This window comes from Lacerta agilis, chromosome 12, assembly GCF_009819535.1.
Source record: "Lacerta agilis isolate rLacAgi1 chromosome 12, rLacAgi1.pri, whole genome shotgun sequence".
Classification (NCBI taxonomy): Eukaryota; Metazoa; Chordata; class Lepidosauria; order Squamata; family Lacertidae; genus Lacerta; species Lacerta agilis.
Genome location: NC_046323.1, coordinates 36,975,563 through 36,995,691, shown reverse-complemented (window position 1 = coordinate 36,995,691; position 20,129 = coordinate 36,975,563). Strand labels below are relative to the sequence as shown.

Genomic DNA, 20,129 nt, shown 5'->3' with positions numbered 1-20,129 from the left:
TTTTATGAGGCATTGAAGAGGATTTTATTCAGGAGCTGGCATTCAAAACAAGTTCTGTCAAAATGAACACTGGAAGATTAAGGTGAATCATAAATGATGAAAGATGCGTAAGAAGTCATAAATGACTTAATGTATTCAGATCATCATAAAGTCTTTAGGAGACAAATATTTTTAGTCATCACTTAAAAGACAATTGCTAACTTGGTTGCTGTGGGAAGAAGAACTGAAACCTCCGTATCTTTGGCCTTGCATTATATTGGATAAATAACCAGAGACATAGCCTGCAGATACGACAACTGAAAGCAGCATTTTGGTTGGGATTTCTCACTTCAAAACCATTGAGGAAACAGGTGTGGCATAGTGTAGTCAGGACAACCTGTGAATAATAAAGCCTCAAGTGGAAGTGTTCACTGTTATCTAAATGGTTGGTTCTCGCTGTATCTAATAGTACTAGCTCTTTAAAAAGTATGGGGTTGGTGGGTGGAATTGTTGAGACAGCTATCACTGCAACTGTTGTAGTGCTGTTCTCAGGCTCCTTATTTTTGCAAATCAGGTCATGCCTGTCCATACATTTGCCATACATTTACAGGGTAAGAACAGATTGTGCAATCTACATGAACACATGCCCAGGGAAAATCCAATTAAATTGGCTCTTAAAACTTCAATTGATTAGTATTAGTCAACCTTTAATTTGCTATAAGGTTCTTTTCTCTTTTTTGCTAGATCAAAATCTCCTTGGGAATCTGCCTCTCCCTTGGGACACTTCCCATGCTTCTAGTTGTGGTCTTCAGCCTCAAACCAGGAACATGGGAAGCCACCATCTCGGAACAAGTTACAGGGGCGGGTAGGGGGGAAATGCATTGCTTCGGGATATGTGGGGATGCCTTTCTCTAGCACATATTCCTTTGGACCACCAGGAAGAGCTGTAGACAATTTCTCTGGGCAACCCTCTCCCTGATCCAACTAAAACCGCACACTAATCTTCATTGAAACTGCTTGTTTCATGATGTCTCACCCCTCTTCTTTTGCAGTGCTTTCATTAAATCAGACATTAAGTCTCCTCCTTGTTCACTTGCATCCCCCCTTGGAGGAAGCCCACTTTGCCTAGGCCCTCCTGCCTGCCCAGCACTTTGTTCTTGTCTTTTAGGAGGAGGTGGAGGTTTCTTTCTGATAGGCGGAGGCATCGTGGGGGCAGAGACTGCAGGAGGTGGTGGCGGCAGTTCTGGAGTGCCAGTGCCCACAGCAAAGGAAGGTGGTGGGGCTGGAATGAAATCAGGAGGATCTTCATAGTATTCAGGCGGTGGTGGTGGTGGTGGCAAGTCCTCCAACTCGGTGGGTAGCAGTATTGATTCCGGGGGTGGTGGAAATTCGTCTAGATCTGATGTGGCAATTGTGTTTCTTCTCTCCATATTTTGGGGCAGGTTCAACGAACCAGTAAAAGCAGAAGATCGTCTTTGAGGAGGGGGTGGTGGGTGTAGCCCACCAGGTTTACGGAGGTGTTTCGGTTGTGGCATGGGAGATGGTGGCGCTCGTCTGGTGTCAGTGGTGCTGTCTGGTTTCATAACCTTTTAAAACAAAGGAAGCAATTTGCAAAATGAGAGGTGAATAGTAAAAGAAAGACTGCAGGTCCAGCAGGAATTATGTCTTCCTTGGTATCAGGGCAGCAGGGAAAATACATAACACTGAGGTTTCCATTTGTGTCCATTTAGCAGTAAAAATAGATGCATTCCAAAACTACAAGGATTGGTTTTTGCAAAACCAGACAATCTGAAGGACTCTCTCCTGTTTGTGGACATTTAAGTTTACTTACAATCTCGGTTCCTCAAATTATATTGCCATTTCCTGATACCCATTTGATGTAGGGAGATTTAGCATAGGTACCATCTGTTGTGAATGTGAAGCTACAAGGAGTCTAAACAGAAGGACGACCCCCTGGCAGCCTGATAGAAAATCCAGTCTTTCTTGAAGTGTTCCAGGACTAGGAGTCAGTTGCCAATTTTCATTTCAATGATGTAAACATTTGAAGCGGAACAGAAGCCAAGCAGATTGGCAGCTGAATCTTACCTGAACATTTACAGTGTCCACAACAGTGGAGCAGCGGCTGTGTGACACAGACAAGCCTGCCTTTCAACGTTGCCACTGATCATCACCAACACCTCCAGCCTCTGCTGCCTGAGGCAGCTGTGTCACTCTGCCAAATGGTAGGGCTGGCCCTGCATTGACCTGGCATTGCACACGGCTTTATTTCCTTGGCTTACAAACACAGTGCAGTGCTCACATAGTGTGAATGCAGCCACTTTAGCCCTTACAACTGATATATTGCTTTGCTGAATTAAGCTCAGTGCTTACTGCATTCTCCTTAGCCTTTTGGAAACCATTGGGAAATAGGTGCACTAAAAAGGCCTGTACACAGAGTAGTTAATACCTACCGTATCTCCTCTGGTCTGCACTTACATAGTTTGCTGGAGGCTGGTGACTGGAGCTTAACCTTGAATGCATTTTGCTAAGAACTGGGAGCAAGCTGGCTACTATACATTTTCCTGCCCTTTTGTACCAATCACAGCCACTTTCCCTCCACATTCTCTAATAATTAAAGATGACTGGAATGTCTTAACCTCTAGCCGCACACTGTACACAAACTGAACAGAAAGATAAAATGTTTGATCTCTTCCAAAGCATTTGTCACACAGGTTAAATGAAAGTGTCGTCTAGGCTAGCAGTTCGTTAGGTAAATGTTTGCCGTGGCAGAATATTATGTGAGCTTGCCTTCACCATGTGGCTGCTAGACTATGTTCTTAAGATGAATAGAATCTAGTTGGCAGTGTAATGCATATGCTCTCCTTTCATTTGCAGGTTGCAGCTGGTAGCTGTTAAGAGAGTTATGTCTGCATGGTAACCTTCAACTGAATTCTAAGCACTTCCTGCTTCTAGTTATCTATAGAACGGTTTCTAGGTAGATCAAAAAAACCTCAACTCTCCCTTACGTTGAGCATATACGCACAAAATGGATAAGTGGAATGAATTGTTTCAGTTCAGTAAGTAACCAAGGCAGGCTTTTAAGGAACAAACCTATTTAAAGTGTAAAGGGACCCCTGACTGTTAAGTCCAGTCACGGACGACTCTGAGGTTGTGGCACTCATCTCGCTTTACTGGCCGAGGGAGCCGCCGTTTTGTCCGCAGACAACTTCTGAGTCATGTGGCCAGCATGACAAAGCCGCTTCTGGCGAACCAGGGCATCGCACAGAAACGCCATTTACCTTCCCGCCGGAGTGGTACCTGTTTATCTACTTGCACTTAGAGGTGCTTTCAAACTGCTAGGTTGGCAGGAGCTGGGACCAAACAACGGGAGCTCACCCCGTCGTGGGGATTCGAACCGCCAACCTTCTGATCGGCAAGTCCTAGGCTCTGTGGTTTAGACCACAGCACCACCAAAGGTGCCCCAAAGTTTGTATTTTGCACATCTCCAGTTCCTAATTCATTTACAGGTACTTTGGCACAGGTGCTATAAGCCAAATGGAGAGCAAGGGTTCCTAAACTGGGGTCTGTGGATCACCAATGCTCCATGAGCTTCATTTAGGTAGTCTAAAGTAGATGTGGTTGAAGATGGGAAATGACATTTCCATTGCACTAAATATTCATATTGATTTTTAATAGTATTCCTATTGCTTTTTAATTTATTTATTTGATTTCAATATTGACAAAAGAAGTACAGTACCTTTCGTGTGTTACAAGGGCTGTGGGTGGCTGCAGCCAATGTGTGTAGACTTCTAGCCAGAGCCGTCTCATCCATAGAGGCCGGTGGCGCGGCGCACCAGGGCGCAGGGCACCCCAGGGGCGCCCCCGCGAGCCCACCGGCATACCGGGCTCCCCCTCCCCAACCCGCCCCCGCCCCCACGGGCAGGCGGGCACTCGCGCGCCGGCGGGCGGGTGGGCTGTAAGCCGCCCGCCCTCGCCTCCCGGAGCCCCAGCTGGAGCGCTGAAGCGGCGCGGGGCTTTGCGCGACCTTCCAGCGCTCCAGCTGGGGCTCTGGGAGGCAAGGGCGGCCGGCTTGCAGCCCGCCCGCCCTCCCGCCGGTGCGCGAGCGCCCGCCCGCCCCTCATCCTCCGCCAGCCGGAGCACGGGCGCCCGCTCCAACGCCACGCCTCTCATCCCCGCTCGCCCACCCCCCTCCCGAGGGGCGGCCAGCGCGGGAGGGAGGCGGGCGGAGAGGCGGCAGGCTGGGGGCGCCGAGGGATCGCTGCGCCAGGGCGGCCGATCCCTCTAAGATGGGCCTGCTTCTAGCCAAGCTGGAAGAATGCATGGACCTTGCATGGACCTCTAGGCTTCCTGCCTACAGATGTATTTATGTTAATGCTGAATTTATGATGATACATTCAATTTAATTTGTACCTTGGGCATCTCAGCAGGTTTCCCAGGTTCTGGAGAATTTGCAGCAGTGAGGGTCGTGCTTTGGGGGACCTGTCCATTGGCATGAGTACTACCTATGACACATGGTTAAAAAGAAAGAAAGAAAGAACAGGCTTGCTTATGGCTTGCAAAACCAAATTCGAATGATTAAAGGCAAAAATTATTCTTATTTTGAATCACGATTGAAGTAATACACTAATCTCCATAGGATCCTAAAGCACCCTGTGAATAGTTTTGTATGTTGATGCTTCTCTAAGGAGCTGCAGACATGCCCTACTCCTGACAAACTAAGTAAGGGAACAAAGCCAAGAAGAAATCTCTGTGGCTTGAACTGTACTGTACCTGCAGAGGATTATGTGAACTTGTTCAGTTGGCCAGGAGTGTCATATCTTACTCTCCAGTTTAGGATATGCAGCAGCTTTTCTCTCCCATCCCCCCCCCCCCAATTAGTTCTTGCACTTCTAGGTTCCCTTTTTAGAAAACGTTGAACTGGCAAAGCAAGAATATGTTTCAATGATATTCTTCAACCTTGGGAGCCCAGCTGTTGTTGAACTCTTAACACTTATCATCCCCAGCCAGCTTAGCCAATTGTCGGGGATCCTGGGAGTTTTAGTGCAACAGCTTCTGAAGACCCAAAGTTGAAGAGGCCAAGTTAAGCTATAACTAAAATACAATCCAGAAGAACTATAGTACACTTTGGGAACTCTAGTACACCTGTGTCCAAATGTTAAGAACATGGGAAGCTGCCTTACACAGAGTCAGACCTACTGCTCCATCTAGCTCAGTATTGTCTACACTGAAGGCTCATCTACTTTTTCGCTTCTCCAGTGTTTTCAAGGCATGAGCCCAAGAGGTTTTTCTCTTGTCCCACCCTTTTCCCCAGGAAAACCCGCTGCTTACCGCTGAATCAGAACAAATGCCAATCTGCAGAAAACCCAACATGCAGGATGCTCTTCCATAACTTATGTACGGGTGCACACAATTTAACGTTTACTATATATCATATACCTTTTGAAGATGATGTCACAGCAGTGGAGGATTGAACATTCCCTAGCTTGGTCAGTCGAGAAGCTAAGCCAGCCTTCTGCACTGCGCGAGTGTAGTTATCATACAACGTCTTTCCATACTGAGAAAATAAGCACATGCTTTATCCTATATGCAGAAAATTTCCACCAATACCCCTTCAAAGGAATAAAAGCACACTTTCCTGCTTCCTGATGTTTTGACTAATACAACCAACTCTCCAGATACTCTCCAGTGAATGGTACTAGGTCTGCCTACAGCATCTAGTATAAACGTCAGTACTATAAAACTACAGGCGCAAGGATTTGTTTAAACACACCTGAGCAGATGGGTGTCTAGAATCCAATGCATTTGTAAAGTCATTTCCATTTGTAGGGTTCAGAGATCACCTACAGCCCATTCCATTAAGTATTTGGCAAGAGGCAATTTAAACCTTGAATCCCTAGGTTTACAACATTTGGCTTAAATTCACACACTGGATGAACTCACTTGTGGAACCATGCTTCTGCTTCCAACCACACTCTTCTGATGCTTCATTCAGGGTGGTTTACAACACTGATCAGAGGAGGCTGGTGCATTAGGCCAACCAGGACTTACCCCTACCACACGAAATGTCTTGCTATTACACTTCTGCACCTTACCAGAAATGTGGTGAAACTGGGGTGGTAACATCTGGCATGATCATACAGAAGACTGGCTTGCTGGGTGGTTGCACATCATGGTGAGTTACCAGCTGGCAAATTATCACCTGAATACACCCATTGGCAGTGCAGTCCATGCATGAGCTGATGCATGCTGCAAATGGGAAGGGCAACCTTCACCAGATAGGAATCCTGATCCACACGTATAAACTATGTGTGAGCACATTACAATCTTTGCCTTGTTTTCCTTACTGCAGTTAGAACAGCTTATTCATAATTTTGATGAGACTTCTCTAGGCTCCCACAACCTAATTACATTTGCATCTGTATTATCTCACATTTACACAAATGCCTATCCATTGTGTGCCCATATTTTACTTGGAAAGGAACAAGGGTTATTTTTGTCCGTTGTGAAAATCAACAAATTATACAACTATTTTGTGTGTGTGTGTTTTTAAAAAACCGACTGCACATCTCGCACTTCATACCTTTGCAATTCTTATGCCAGTTACCCACTGATGTAGAGTCTGCCGGTCATCACAGCACAAATATCTGATATACTGAGACTCCTTCTGTATCTGAGGATGCTGGTAATAATAATAATAATAATAATAATAATAATAATAATAATAATTTTTATCATTAAAATAGATTGAAATTAAAATAAGTGGAAAGAAAGGATGGTCTTACATTAGCAGGAAACAAATTAGACATACATCTGTGAACAAGTCACAAAATGCTTCATATCAAACACATTTGTAAGGAGACATTTGTTGGGTGGAAGCTTAGCTTGAAACGGCCTACTTCCAACATGACTTCCAGCCAAGTAAATGTGAGGCATGTCACAGTTCTCAGCTTAGCATTCAGTGTGTAAATTGAGGTCTCCATTGAGGATTGTCATCTGGCAGTTGTATAAACTGGAAGATTAACATATCTGCAGTTTTCAAGAAGCAAGCAAATTTTTGAGAAGCATATGAAGTAATCTCTGCTCCACATCCTCTAATTTAGGATTTCTGTGTCTCTGTTTAGGATCTGGTATCAGCTTGCATACATATTTTCACTGGTCCCAGTATTTTTTCTGCATACATTAAAAAACAACAACAAATCCATCCCTGCCCCTCACCGCCTCCCTATTATGTGTGTTAATTTTTGAGGTTGTCATGCATTAACTTCAAAGTATAACCTTGTTAGTGCTTAATGGAAAATCTGCTTAGTACTTAATGGAAAATGCTTAATGGAAAATCTGCATAAAATGTAGACTATAAAAAGACATCTGATCATGAAGTCCAATGTGTTCCGAGTTCAGTATTTAATTCATTTACTATTTAGCTAATTTATGTGCTGCCCTTTAACAAAAAAATATCCCAGGCTGAGTTTTATGACAAACTTGTTCCACCTAATCACTAGTACATGGCACAAAACTCTGAGCCAATTCAGCCCATGACACCCATTACTTTTATAACATGGCATATGTTTACTGAATACATACATTGTTCAGACTCTGGCAGGAATCCACCCAACACTCAAGCAAAAATGTGGTGTGATCTTTTAGAATAACCAAATGAAACTTTATTATCAGGACAAATTATTTGTTGTTTACTGTTGCAACAATTGTCTTTTCAAAAATGTATCTTCTGCACCATGAAAAATGTAGGGCAACTAAAATGTTCACATGCTAAGTAGAATGTTCAGCTCAATGCTGATGAGTACTTCCATTAGAACTAGGAATTCTGATGCGTTGTAAGTATCAGTTAAATCCAGCAGATGGCATCAGATACTTTTCAATTTTTAAAGATCTCTTTTAACTAAAACAAACATTACTGTGTATCTGAAGAAGTGTGCATGCACACGAAAGCTCATACCAATAACAAACTTAGTTGGTCTCTAAGGTGCTACTGGATTTTTTTTATTTTGTTTTGACTACGGCAGACCAACACGGCTACCTACCTGTAACTATTACCATGGCCCTAACCTTTGCCAGTCTTCCTTAATATTCCAAATAATATACTTCATTATTTTTAAGAGGCTCCATAAGGAACCAATGCAGATTTTCTGAAGTGTTTTTAAATTCAAATACCTTCACTTGAAACTCCCCTCATGAAGCAGCTTTTCTCTTTAAATAAATAAAAAGGCTGGCAGGGTTTTTGACAGCCGAGCTGGTGTGTAATATTTAGTTATACCCTCCAGTTCCTTTCTCTTGTCTTCTCTCTGAAGCATTCTTACTAGTTATTAGTTGCCAATTACAACATGAGGCAGGGCTCCACTGTCTTAAGGGCTGCAACTCAGTGGCCTCCTCACGTTCTCCAGTTGCTTTGACCTAAGCCATAGTATGGCTTAGCATGTCCTCCAAACCTGGGCTTGTCGTTTGTCTCCTTCAGACAAACCACGAGCAGTAAACCCAAGAACCGGCTTCTTCAACCTCGGCCCTCCAAGTGTTTTGAGACTACAGTTCCCATCATCCCTGACCACTGGTCCTGCTAGCTAGGGATCATGGGAGTTGTAGGCCAAAAACATCTGGAGGGCCGAGGTTGAGGAAGCCTGCCCAAGAACAAAACCTTGGTTATAGATCATGGTTTGTTTGAAGCAAGACAAACCACGAGACCAAGTTCAGGTGACATGCTCAGCTAGACCACGCCATATCTCTCAGAAGCTCTGCAGCAGTACCACCAAGATGTGGCTGGGATCTCCTCTCTGAGAAACCGCATATGCGTCTCATGTGTATTCACTCTTAGCCATATGTACGAACTGGATTATTGTATGGAAGGGAACGCTTTAGGAGAAGTAGCTATTTCCATTATAGCCATTAAACTTTTATATTTCAAAGCAGAAGCCTACAAACACTTTGGTGCCTCAAGAAACATTCTTATTTAGACAAACTTGCCCAGATGCTTAGAACGTCGGGGTAATTTTAATCTGTTTTGTTATTTTAGCTTTTGCATGTTTAAAGTATGGTTGTGTGTGTCATCCCCGTCCCCCCCCTTTGATTTTACTGTTTTATCTTTTGTAAACCACTTTTGAGGTGGTGGTGGTGTTTTTCACAATTGAGCCGTGTATGCTTTTTGTGAAACAAATAAATAATAAGTACAAAGTACTGTCCTGGTCATAAGTACATGGTGGGCATGACCTCCCATTAACTTGGCACATTAAGTTGGAACAGTTCTCACTGAATGTTGGAACAGCTCTCATTGTTTGAATGCGTGATTATATTATCACCAGTCAAATACCTCAGTTTGTTTCTTTGCATCACATCAACCAGTTTGCGAGGGGAAGCAGGCTGGGATGCAACAAGACGAACTCCGGATTTCGGCTTTATGCAGTTTTTGAGTTTATTACACTATGAAATATATGTACCAGATCACATGGAGTAGCCCTAGAAGGCCAACATTAAAGAACATGGCAACACAATTCTCAAAAGCACCATCTGAAAGATGTCTCTAAAGGTTATTACGAAAGCCCAGCTGGATAGGCTGAAATGGCAGGTACTAAGGCGTGGAAATAGGGTATGATGATGCTATTGTGCCAGTTTGTTCCCAGGGCACCAATTCTTTCACCCTAGATTAATTCCACATTATGCACCATTACTCTCAGGTTACTCATGCAAAACCTGCGCCAATAAAGCATAATTAAATTCTCCTGGTATCAGACACAACAGACTGACTAAACGAGCCAATTTACATTTAGATTACCTTGCTACTGTCAACTGTGAATATATTTTTATTAAAAAAACAAAAACTTGGGGCTAAGATTTTACGCTAGTGACTCTTTGAATTTCCAAAAGTAATGCCATAGTGCTCATAACTTGAACTCAACAGCAAATGCTCCTGACAAGGCGCTACAAGTTTTAGCAGGCTTTTCGGTTGAACATGGGGTTTGCAAATACCTCGTTGTTTGTTGGCAAAAAAAGACAAACTACAAACATACTTGAAAGTTTCATTAAAATAAATGGGACTTAGTTCATTGCAACAAGGCCAAGGCCCATACACAGCCAATCCTCAAAGCTCTGTGTCTTGCATGCATAACTGTTCATTTGAAATAAGTGCAAATTGGGATTTATCATTCAAATATTTCAGCAGTTCTGGAGTCTGCCAGGCTTTCCAGCCAAACTAGACATGATGTAGGATATTCAGTTCAAAAGATCCTCTGCATTTTAAAAAGGTGTTAATAGCAGCTGGGGGCCTGGGAAACTAAAGAAACTTGCTGTGTAATGTGAAGTGTACCATGAGGAAAACTTTTATACTTCAATAATTCAAATCACAATCATGGAACTTGGGCAGGGACTTAGCATTCCCACCATGCCATTTTTCCAATCGATGTTCATCTAAAACTCCATTTCACACTGTCATACCTAATTTGTGTTGAAATCCTGGAAGCCAAGACCCAAGTCTGGGGCAAGTACTGTTTTATTAGAAAACCCCAGCAGAGATTTAAAAATCACAAAACATGAAGCAAAGAAAAGCATGGAAATATAAGGTGTAAAAAAGTGCTCTTCTGTTGAGTCCCCAAATGTCCCCTTAGATAGACCACACCTTTGGCAAGTCATGAAATGGTTTACCTACAAAAATCTTCAAAGGTCAGATTCATGTGCTTTCCCGTGCAGCAGTCAGAAAAGATGTACAGGCAGTCAAAACATGGTTTAATTACAAAAGGTAAAAGTTTCTAAACTATTGGTAAAGAAAAAAACACCACTTTCAGACTCTGATCTGGTCGGAAACAAAAGAGGCTGGTTAAAGCCATGCAGAGCTCCTTACATATTGAGTTACATGGAAAAGAGGAATATAATAAAGTCTTGGTGACCTACTTCCTTTCAAGGTGGGAAGTGGCACAGGCTTAGGCTTAGGCCTGACAGGACATCTTACTCTATGGTTTAAGCCCTTCATGCGCTCATTAGATTCAAACAGGCTAGAGTTATATGAGGTTGAAACCCTGCTATTTCCCTCTCTTGCCTTTGCCCTCTAAAGATTGTTTATATCCAGAAACTCTAGAAATCTCACTTCCATTTCTAGGCTCTAGCTATAAGAGTTTTACAGAACAACAGGATTGCGCTACAAATGTGACACATGCTTACAACAGCCACTCCAGAATGCATGATCTTTTGTACCTACCTTTAAGACAAAACAGTGGTCTGTAGGTGCCTTATACTTTGCTTTGTACTGAACACCGTAATAAACATTTACGTTCTCAAACTGTATGAAGCAAGCCAAATCCCGAGATGTCTACAAAATTAAAGCCAAACACACCATAAATTATTATAAGTAAAGGTAAAAGGTAAAAATTAAACGAAATTACACTATGACACGAAACGCGGTCATCAGGTCAGTCTGATCCTGTTTCTTAATGCAAAGACTTTTAAGCGTAACAACAACAGAGAGAATATCAGACTTGAGGCTTTTCCTGAGCTTCCAAGTTAAAAATGAGTAGCTGCACTAAGATTTACATCAGAAGCTGGTTTGTGTACTGATTTTCTGTGTAGCCTTTTTGTTTATTTCCTAAGTCGGTACCATGAATAGATGAATAATTCGGTACTAAATAGATTTCTTACCCACGTATTCTAACACAATCTGACTTTAGTTTCCTTTGCAGAAGGGTACTCAAGTTACTGTGATCCCCTGGAACCAATGTATCCTTAGATGTTTCTATTATGGCTGTGTAAACACAACACCTTTAAAACACATTCAAAGCACATTCTTCTGCTCAAATACTTGAGGGCGCAGCCTGTATTGAGGCAACACCGGGTGTTGAAATTTTGCGCCCCTGATAATTTTGCACCAAGGGCAACCGCCCCGTGGCCTCCCCAATGCTACAACACAGGGTGGATCATCACTTTGAGGATTAGCCATAGGTTTAGTAAGAGGTGGACCATCTAGTGCTAAGGTTAGTGGTAGATGGTCACTCTCAGTGTTTGCCCCACCTGGAACTTCAACACAAGGTTATAGGCAAATCTTGATATCAATATATAATCTATGACGCTTCCTCCTGCCTTTGAAAAGTGGGTATATTCCCCTGGGCGGTCCCCTACTTTGTTGCCATTTAATATTATCAATTCCCTTCTTTTTGCAACCTGGGCTAAGCATAGCCCCGAGTGGTGGGGGGCACCAACCCCTGTGATCGGCGGCAGTGCGCAGTGGCTGGCTTGCTTGCTGGCTTAGCCAGCCGCTGGCACCTGCTTTCCTTAAAAAAAAATAATTAAAGGGCTTTTCTCCCCGCTGCCGGGGCGGCCAGCGAGTAGGAGGGGTGTCACAAGGGTGACACCCCTCCATATCCTCGTTGGCCCTCCTCGCCCCTGCGGCCGGCTCCACCCGGCCACAGGGAGAAAAGCCCTTTTAAAAAAAGGCAAGGCAAGCAGGCTGCTTGCCTTTGCTTTTCTTTTTTTTTAAACGGCTTCTCCCTGCAGCTGGGGCGGAGCCGCAGTGACAGTGCATCGTGACGTCACAACGTGACGTCATGATGCCCCGCCCCCATGGATGCCTCCGGTCGCCGCCCCGGGTACCAAGGAGGCTTGCTCTGCCCCTGGTTGTAATCATCTGTTCCCATGCATGTGTTGAAGTCCCCACCGATTATAATTGGGGTGGATGGATAGGAGAATTCAAGGGGCTCTAGGAACGCTTCCAGCTTTTCCCAGTTGGCTTTAACTACGGATTTCTTTTTACAGGGGGGCAGATAGACATTGACGAGCAATAATGCTTCTTTCCCTAGATTGAGTAAGACAGCCGGTGCTAGTGAATTGCAGCTTGGTAGGACCCTTAAGGAGTGCTCTAACTCTGTGGAGACAAGACTGGCTAGGCCTCCACTTGGCCTGCCTCCCCTTAGGGATGGCGTGGCGGGCAGAGAGTGGCAGCAGTAGATCAAGTGTAGTATCGCATCACTTTGCCCACATGTGCAAGAAAACCACATATATTATTCATGCTCACTGGAAAATGTCAGCATGGGTTCAAGCATCTTTCTAAAATAATGAATTTTTCTCCAGCCACATTCAAGGTTTATTTGTATACAAGTGCAAAGTTGTATCTGTGATTGCTCCAGGCTGCATCAAATGGGCAAATCTCCCTCTCGCCTCTAGTAGCCTTTTGTCTAGTGCTGTGAAATAGCCCTTGCTTGTTCTTAACGGGTTGCTATGGCAACGAAGTTTTTCTTACTAGTGCAGTAGTGCACCCAATTTCTGAGCTAAGGAACTGTGAGTAAACGACATAACACAGGCATTCATGTGATGCTTCTTTAATGGAAATGGAACACAGTGTCAGAATTCTTCCTGAGTTTGGCTACGCTTTAAGCCAACTGATGACAAACTAGATGCGGCGTTAAATAGGTATTTATTTGCATTTAACATGCACATTTATAAAGACTGCAAATGGAAGCTCTGCTGGGGGGGGCAGTCTCAAAAGCCATGGTGACTGCAACAAGAGTCCCTCCTCTGAAGTTCTTTACAATTTTCTCAGCTCCGCAGCAAGCAAGCAAGGGTTAAACTCACCCTGTATGCCTGATGCTATCCTGATAACTATCACAACCACACCTGTGCCATCTATTTGTGTTTTAATACTGTTAACCCCCCCCCCCCAATCATCCACTCTAAACAGCTTCCTCCCAAATCAGCTTTTCCTGGACTGAGGATGGGGGAAAGGTGTGTAAGGAGTTCAGTTATGCATAGCTGCAGGTGACCGGTCATTAGGACCCAAGAGAAAAGCATGCTTGTAGACCTTAAGGACACAAAGCTATCAAGGGCGGGGCAAATTGCCAGTGGGTGGGATTTCAGTGCCATGCACTCTTCATGACCCCTTCCATAACTAATTAAGCGGAGCCCTGTAAAAAGTGCAAATAATGAATTCACATCTTTACATGCTCTGTGATGTTTTAAGCGAAGAATATATGCACACATGTTACTGGCAGAATAGAGATACAGGTATGTCCCTCCGGCAGTGGATTGCTGTTCACTTTCCTTATGTATTTCTGGATGGCAATTCAAGGTGACTCTCAGACTTGGATCCACGCAGCAATGGATCCACCACAGGCCTTCTGCTCAAGTGAGGACCTCCCCCCACCCCCTCACCAATTTAAGCTGATTTCCACCCTCCCTCTAGCTATATTCCTCTTTACTATCCTTTATGCATTTGCGGGAGGAGGCACATAGGTGGCAACTATAGGAAGCTCAAATTTGTTAGTAATGTACCAAAATCATAGATTCAGAGTATCCCTTTGCCTCTGTGTGTGTGGGGGGGGGGGAACCAAAACAAAAGGACAGAGAAAAGAGATTCATTGTCTCCCCTCAAAAGCTACATGTTATTATCCAGACAGGGAACATTCTTTGGTAGAAAAATGCGGAAGGAAGGAAGGAAGGAAGGAAGGAAGGAAGGAAGGAAGGAAGGAAGGAAGGAAGGCTATCAAAGCCAAATCTGATACTTTCTCTTTCTCTAACTTTCTCTTTATCCTGCCTTGAACAATGGCAACTCTTCAGCTTGCCTTGTGCCAATAGAAAACCCTGAATGTTTGCAAATTGCAAACTGTCGAGATAAGTTTCCATAGGGAACTAGACAAAAAGTAATGGCACCTTTTAACTTTGAATGGACAAGTGCAGATTTGGCCTTTTTTGTTTCCTTTCATGTCTGGGTTTTAAAGAAACGAAATGTTTTTTTAATCTAACTAGAAAAACAAACCTGGAGGGAGTGTGGGTTGGGGTAGCCCCAAAGGAGCTCAGCAACTCTATTCTAATATTTGCACAAGTGCTGCAGCCCAAAGAAGGACCCCTCTCAGGTGCACCAGATGCTGCCCTTAGAACGTCACCTCAGGATTCCTTTACTTTCACCTTCATGAATTGCTTTATTGCCTGAAAGGATTTCTTTGACTTGCCTGACCTTGGTCTTTCCTTTGGGTACGTAATAAATTCCAGAAGCTCGCAGGAGAAAATAACGTCTCTTCCATGACTTCTTCCCGTCTTCTTTTAAATAAAGGGCCCCTTCAACTTCTGGTACAATGACAGATGTGCCACAGAAGCTTTCCTGTGGAGTGAAAATGGGGTTAGACAAAACAGAAGCGGAACGCAGGAAACGTCAGAGCCATCTAGCTCAGTTCTGCCTGCACGGGCTGGCAGCCACTTTCCGGGGCCTCCAGACTGGAGTCCTTCATAGCCCTACCTAAAGATGCCAGGGGCTGAACCTAGTTATACATGCCAAACATGTGCCCTACCACCAAGCTATGGCCCTTCATAGGTCGTAAAGGCCATTGAGATTATGTATACAAATGATTTGTGCACTCCAAAAAGCACTACACATAGGTGAACAGCACAACAGATGGGGATCTTTCAGAGCCTTTCTAGGGACTGAACTTGAGATGTTTCTGTAGGCAAAGCAAGTGCTCTGCCACTAAGCTATTGCCTGCCCACAAACAGTCGTGTTAGCAAGAGCAGCACACTGGCCACAGGTTAGCAGGTTAACTATACAAAAATAATATCTCCTAAGGCAGCCTTTCTCAAACTCAGGGATGATGGGAGTTGTAGTCCAACAACATCTGGGGGCCCGAGTTTTAGAAAGGATGTCCTAATCCTTTTTTGTTGTTGTTCTTACCACCTTACAACAATCTGGTGTTATCAGCAAACTTGGCTCACCTCACTGCTTACCCTTAACTCTAAATCATTTGTGATTTAGAGTTACAAAGTCAATACTGATTCTTTGGGGACCTCACATCTCACATTCCTCCATTGTGAGAACTGTGCATTTATTCCTATTGTGCTAGAGCTTCCCGTTTTGGCAAAAATGAAGAACTTGAAACACGTCTATTATGTTTGGGGTCTTAGAAAACATCCATCCATTTCATAGCCAAATGCAGTGTTGCTTATCCCAAACTTTTGCTTACCTCCAGTAAAGCCTCTTTGCTTTTCTCGTTCATTTCCTTGCTTTCATTTTTCCCTTTATTGGTCAAGTAGAAATTCTAATTAAAAACACAAAGAAGGGTGACGATTAAAAGGCAATGTCCATAAACTGGGAAGGTCACTATACCTAAAACAACAGGTGTAAATAGCAGGCGCTATACCTGTGTCTACCAAATTGCATTTCGTGTCAAAGTTCCAGTAGTTGCCATAGTCCATATAAAATTTCCAGTCAGATAGCCAATCAGAGCTCTCAGGAGCAGGAGGTACCGCTGCGTGCCTGTTCATTTGCCTAGCAAGCAAGTAAGGGGGAGCAGGAGGGAGCTGGAGGAGCAGCTGGTGACAACTATGATGAAAAAGTGAGGGTCACTTGTCCAAGGCCCTGTGAAATCTGTATCCTTATCTACTTCTATAGGAATTGATACCCATAGCCTCCAGTTCAAAATCAAGGTTCTGCGCACATGTGGCAATCAGTATTTCATAGAATCATAGAATCAGAGTTGGAAGAGACCACAAGTGCCATCTAGTCCAACCCCCTGCCAAGCAGGAAACACCATCAAAGCATGCCTGACAGATGGCTGTCAAGCCTCTGCTTAAAGACCTCCAAAGAAGGAGACTCCACCACACTCCTTGGCAGCAAATTCCACTGTCGAACAGCTCTTACTGTCAGGAAGTTCTTCCTAATGTTTAGGTGGAATCTTCTTTCTTGTAGTTTGAATCCATTGCCCCGTGTCCGCTTCTCTGGAGCAGCAGAAAACAACCTTTCGCCCTCCTCTATATGACATCCTTTTATATATTTGAACATGGCTATCAGATCACCCCTTAACCTTCTCTTCTCCAGGCTAAACATACCCAGCTCCCTAAGCCGTTCCTCATAAGGCATCGTTTCCAGGCCTTTGACCATTTTGGTTGCCCTCCTCTGGACACGTTCCAGCTTGTCAGTATCCTTCTTGAACTGTGGTGCCCAGAACTGTACACAGTATTCCAGGTGAGGTCTGACCAGAGCAGAATATAGTGGTACTATTACTTCCCTTGATCTAGATGCTATACTCCTATTGATGCAGCCCAGAATTGCATTGGCTTTTTTAGCTGCTGCATCACACTGTTGACTCATGTCAAGTTTATGGTCTACCAAGACTCCTAGATCCTTTTCACATGTACTGCTCTCAAGCCAGGTGTCCCCCATCCTGTATTTGTGTCTTTCATTTTTTTTGCCCAAGTGTAGTACTTTACATTTCTCCCTGTTAAAATTCATCTTGTTTGCTTTGGCCCAGTTCTCTAGTCTGTTAAAGTCATTTTGAAGTGTGATCCTGTCCTCTGGGGTATTAGCCACCCCTCCTAATTTGGTGTCATCTGCAAACTTGATCAGGATACCCTCAAGCCCATCATCCAGACCACACTGGACAGTAGCTGGAATAAAAGTACTATGTCCTATGAAACATGTATTTTGGAGCATGGCACTTTCTGTATTTGTGAAATGCTATATTATTATTATTATTATTATTATTATTATTATTATTATTATTATTATTATTATTATTATTATTATTATTATTATTATTTTGCAATCATGCCAGATAATTTTGCAATAATAATAATATAAATGAAAAAATACCAGGCATGAAGAATGCCAATGCTTGAAGCTTGCCTCCAAGTCGTCATGTCTATAGCTTACATGGGGTCATGTGCAAGGCAGGTCACAGCAATTTTGATATGTTAAGCCTGATTTAATTCAACTTCAGTGCACTTTCAAACGGGGAAGTGGAAGCAAAGCATGACTGACTTTAACTTGCATTGTATACTACCAAATTGCTGCAGCAATCAGCTCTAAAGTTTAAATTTTTGACCACTCACATTTGTAAAAAAAAATAAAAAAATTAGAAAAAAGCTTTCAGTAATTGTTTAAAGGAAGCAAGGCTGATTCCTAAGATCAACACAGCATCCTGGGGTTGCTTCATATGACAAAATCTGACTATGGTTTTCTACCACAAAAAGCAACTTGCAGGTGTTAAGACACCTGGTTAAAACTGTGCCCTAAAGACTGCAAGGCAGGTTGCATTTAGAACACAAACTGAATCACAAATAAGGAAGTAGTGCATCTTTCTCTCTGAACTGTGATGACTACCGTCACCTTGCAGTAGAAAACAACAGACATGTTAAGCCATCAGTAGCGTCCTTAAAGTCAGAAAGTCAGATATCAGAATAAAAGTGGCAAACAGATAAAACTTGAGCTAACAAACTGGAGGACCTCCTAGTCATATGGTCAGAAAAATGCATCTCTATAGTACTGTCTCCACATGATCCAATTCCTGCAAGCATTGCACCAGAAAGGTGTAAAAAATGGGTAATTTATTGGTAAGTTTTTTTAAAACACACACACACACACACACACACACACACACACACACACACACACACAACACCTGCATGCTATTGCACATTTTCTATGCAAAATAATTTTCAGTGTGTGTATCCTCATTCATTAGAGTGGACTACTTGCTTCCTATGATCGCTACTTTCATTATACAGACTACGATTGGTGAAGGCTGGTGAGGAATTTGGCAAAGAAGCGCAAGAGGTGAGAAGTCTGAGTAAAACATGGAAACAAATTTATGTGACTACACATGACCATTTTGAACACGAGTCTCCCCAATGGAAATAGAGGGAAAGGTATTTCTGTACATAAACAATGTATTCATGATACATACAAAAGGCATTTACACTTCAATCCTATACCGACTTTTCCAGGAGTAAATCCCATACAACTATGCTGCCAAAGCCCAACCCTAATCACATTTACTTGGGAAAGTCCTTGAAATTTCAATGGGACTTAACTTCCAGGGAAGTACCATATACATAGAACAATCATGCTCTTCTTGGACATTGAGACTTGCACAGGAAACCAAAATTTCAGCGAGGCTTGCACAGAAAACACATACCTTGCACCTAATGTCCCCTTAAAAGACGCTCAAAGCTGTTTGCATTTGTTTTTGTTTGCATATGCACGAACAAACCCAATTCTCATCTTGCTATTGTCACCATGGAACAAACTCAAAACAGCTGCTCACAGCCCCCCCCCCTTTTAAGAACTTCCTCTGGCTACAAGCAAATTATATTTGTGCATCTGGTATTTATTTAAAGGGGAAACAGACCACCCTGTATCTTTAACTCAGTGCCATAGACTACATTTCGGTACTGGCAAACAAGAAGGATAATTGACAGGAGTTTTTGACAACAGCGTACGACCTTGCTTGTCAAACCCATATTAATACAGATGTGTTTTTTCCCTGTGTCTCATTTTTCAGCATTGTCATGCATTGTTGTTTATTTGATACTCTTTCATTGCTAAAAGGGGGAAATGCTCGCCATTCACTATCCTTCAATAAGCAGGCTGGGTCAAAGGACGAGGCTGCTTGTTATACATGAGGATATATCATCTCCTATAGACTGCAGCACCACTGAAGAAGACCACATATGTCTGAAAGAAGTCTGAGGTTCCTTTCTGAAAATACTATGAGGAGCAATAGTCTCTGACAAGGCAGACACTATAAGCTGTTCAGTTCTGTTGCAAATTATACAACATAAAAATGCTGGTTGGCATTATATTGCATATACACGTATGCATTCAAAGAAGAGACAGTATAGATTCTTGTAAGCCACCTTGTTATGAGATATACTAATGGAGAGGGTATAAATATATTAAATAAATAAATCTGTGTGAAAACGCAGGTTGCTTAACAATTTTGTTGATTCTCCTGGGATTGTAACACAAACCTAAGTATTAGTATAGCTTAAAAAATAATGTTTAGTTTCTCTTTTCTATCAGCTTTCCCATTTAACAATTGGTAGTTGTTGCTTGGGAGCAAAAGGATCTCCATTTCTGTGATTCCCATGGAAAACTGTTTTTCGTTACATGAAAATGTGATTCTCAAAAAAAACAACCCACTGTGCACTGTGTTCTTTTACTTTAACTATAGAATTGCTAGTGGCCCCCAGATCGGGTTTATGCCAAGATGTAACGTTTTGGCACCACCTGAAAATCTACTTATTCATCCAGGACTTTGGTTGAATCTTTGCCACGGCGCTTTGCAAAAAGCTATTTAACGGTGCGTGTGCTCTTGCGTGTTTTACTGATGGGAATATTTTGTTGCATTTTATCAGTATTGTACCCCACTTCAGAATTTTATTGTAAAAAGCAGCAACAA

At 42.9% G+C, this 20,129-nt stretch overlaps 1 protein-coding gene across 1 annotated transcript in view; it reads right to left on the bottom strand.

The window, feature by feature from the left end:
- Positions 1-2: 2 nt before the first annotated feature.
- APBB1IP (amyloid beta precursor protein binding family B member 1 interacting protein) overlaps positions 3-20,129 on the bottom strand; it is a 49,728-nt gene continuing 29,601 nt past the window's right edge. The window contains exons 8-14 of the mRNA XM_033165449.1: positions 15,912-15,986; positions 14,915-15,058; positions 11,174-11,284; positions 6,560-6,658; positions 5,416-5,533; positions 4,390-4,481; positions 3-1,565 (exon numbers count right to left, since the gene is read on the bottom strand). Of these exons, the coding sequence (XP_033021340.1) occupies positions 1,002-1,565; positions 4,390-4,481; positions 5,416-5,533; positions 6,560-6,658; positions 11,174-11,284; positions 14,915-15,058; positions 15,912-15,986 (1,203 nt within the window). The 3' untranslated portion in view covers positions 3-1,001. The remainder of the gene's footprint in view (positions 1,566-4,389; positions 4,482-5,415; positions 5,534-6,559; positions 6,659-11,173; positions 11,285-14,914; positions 15,059-15,911; positions 15,987-20,129) is intronic.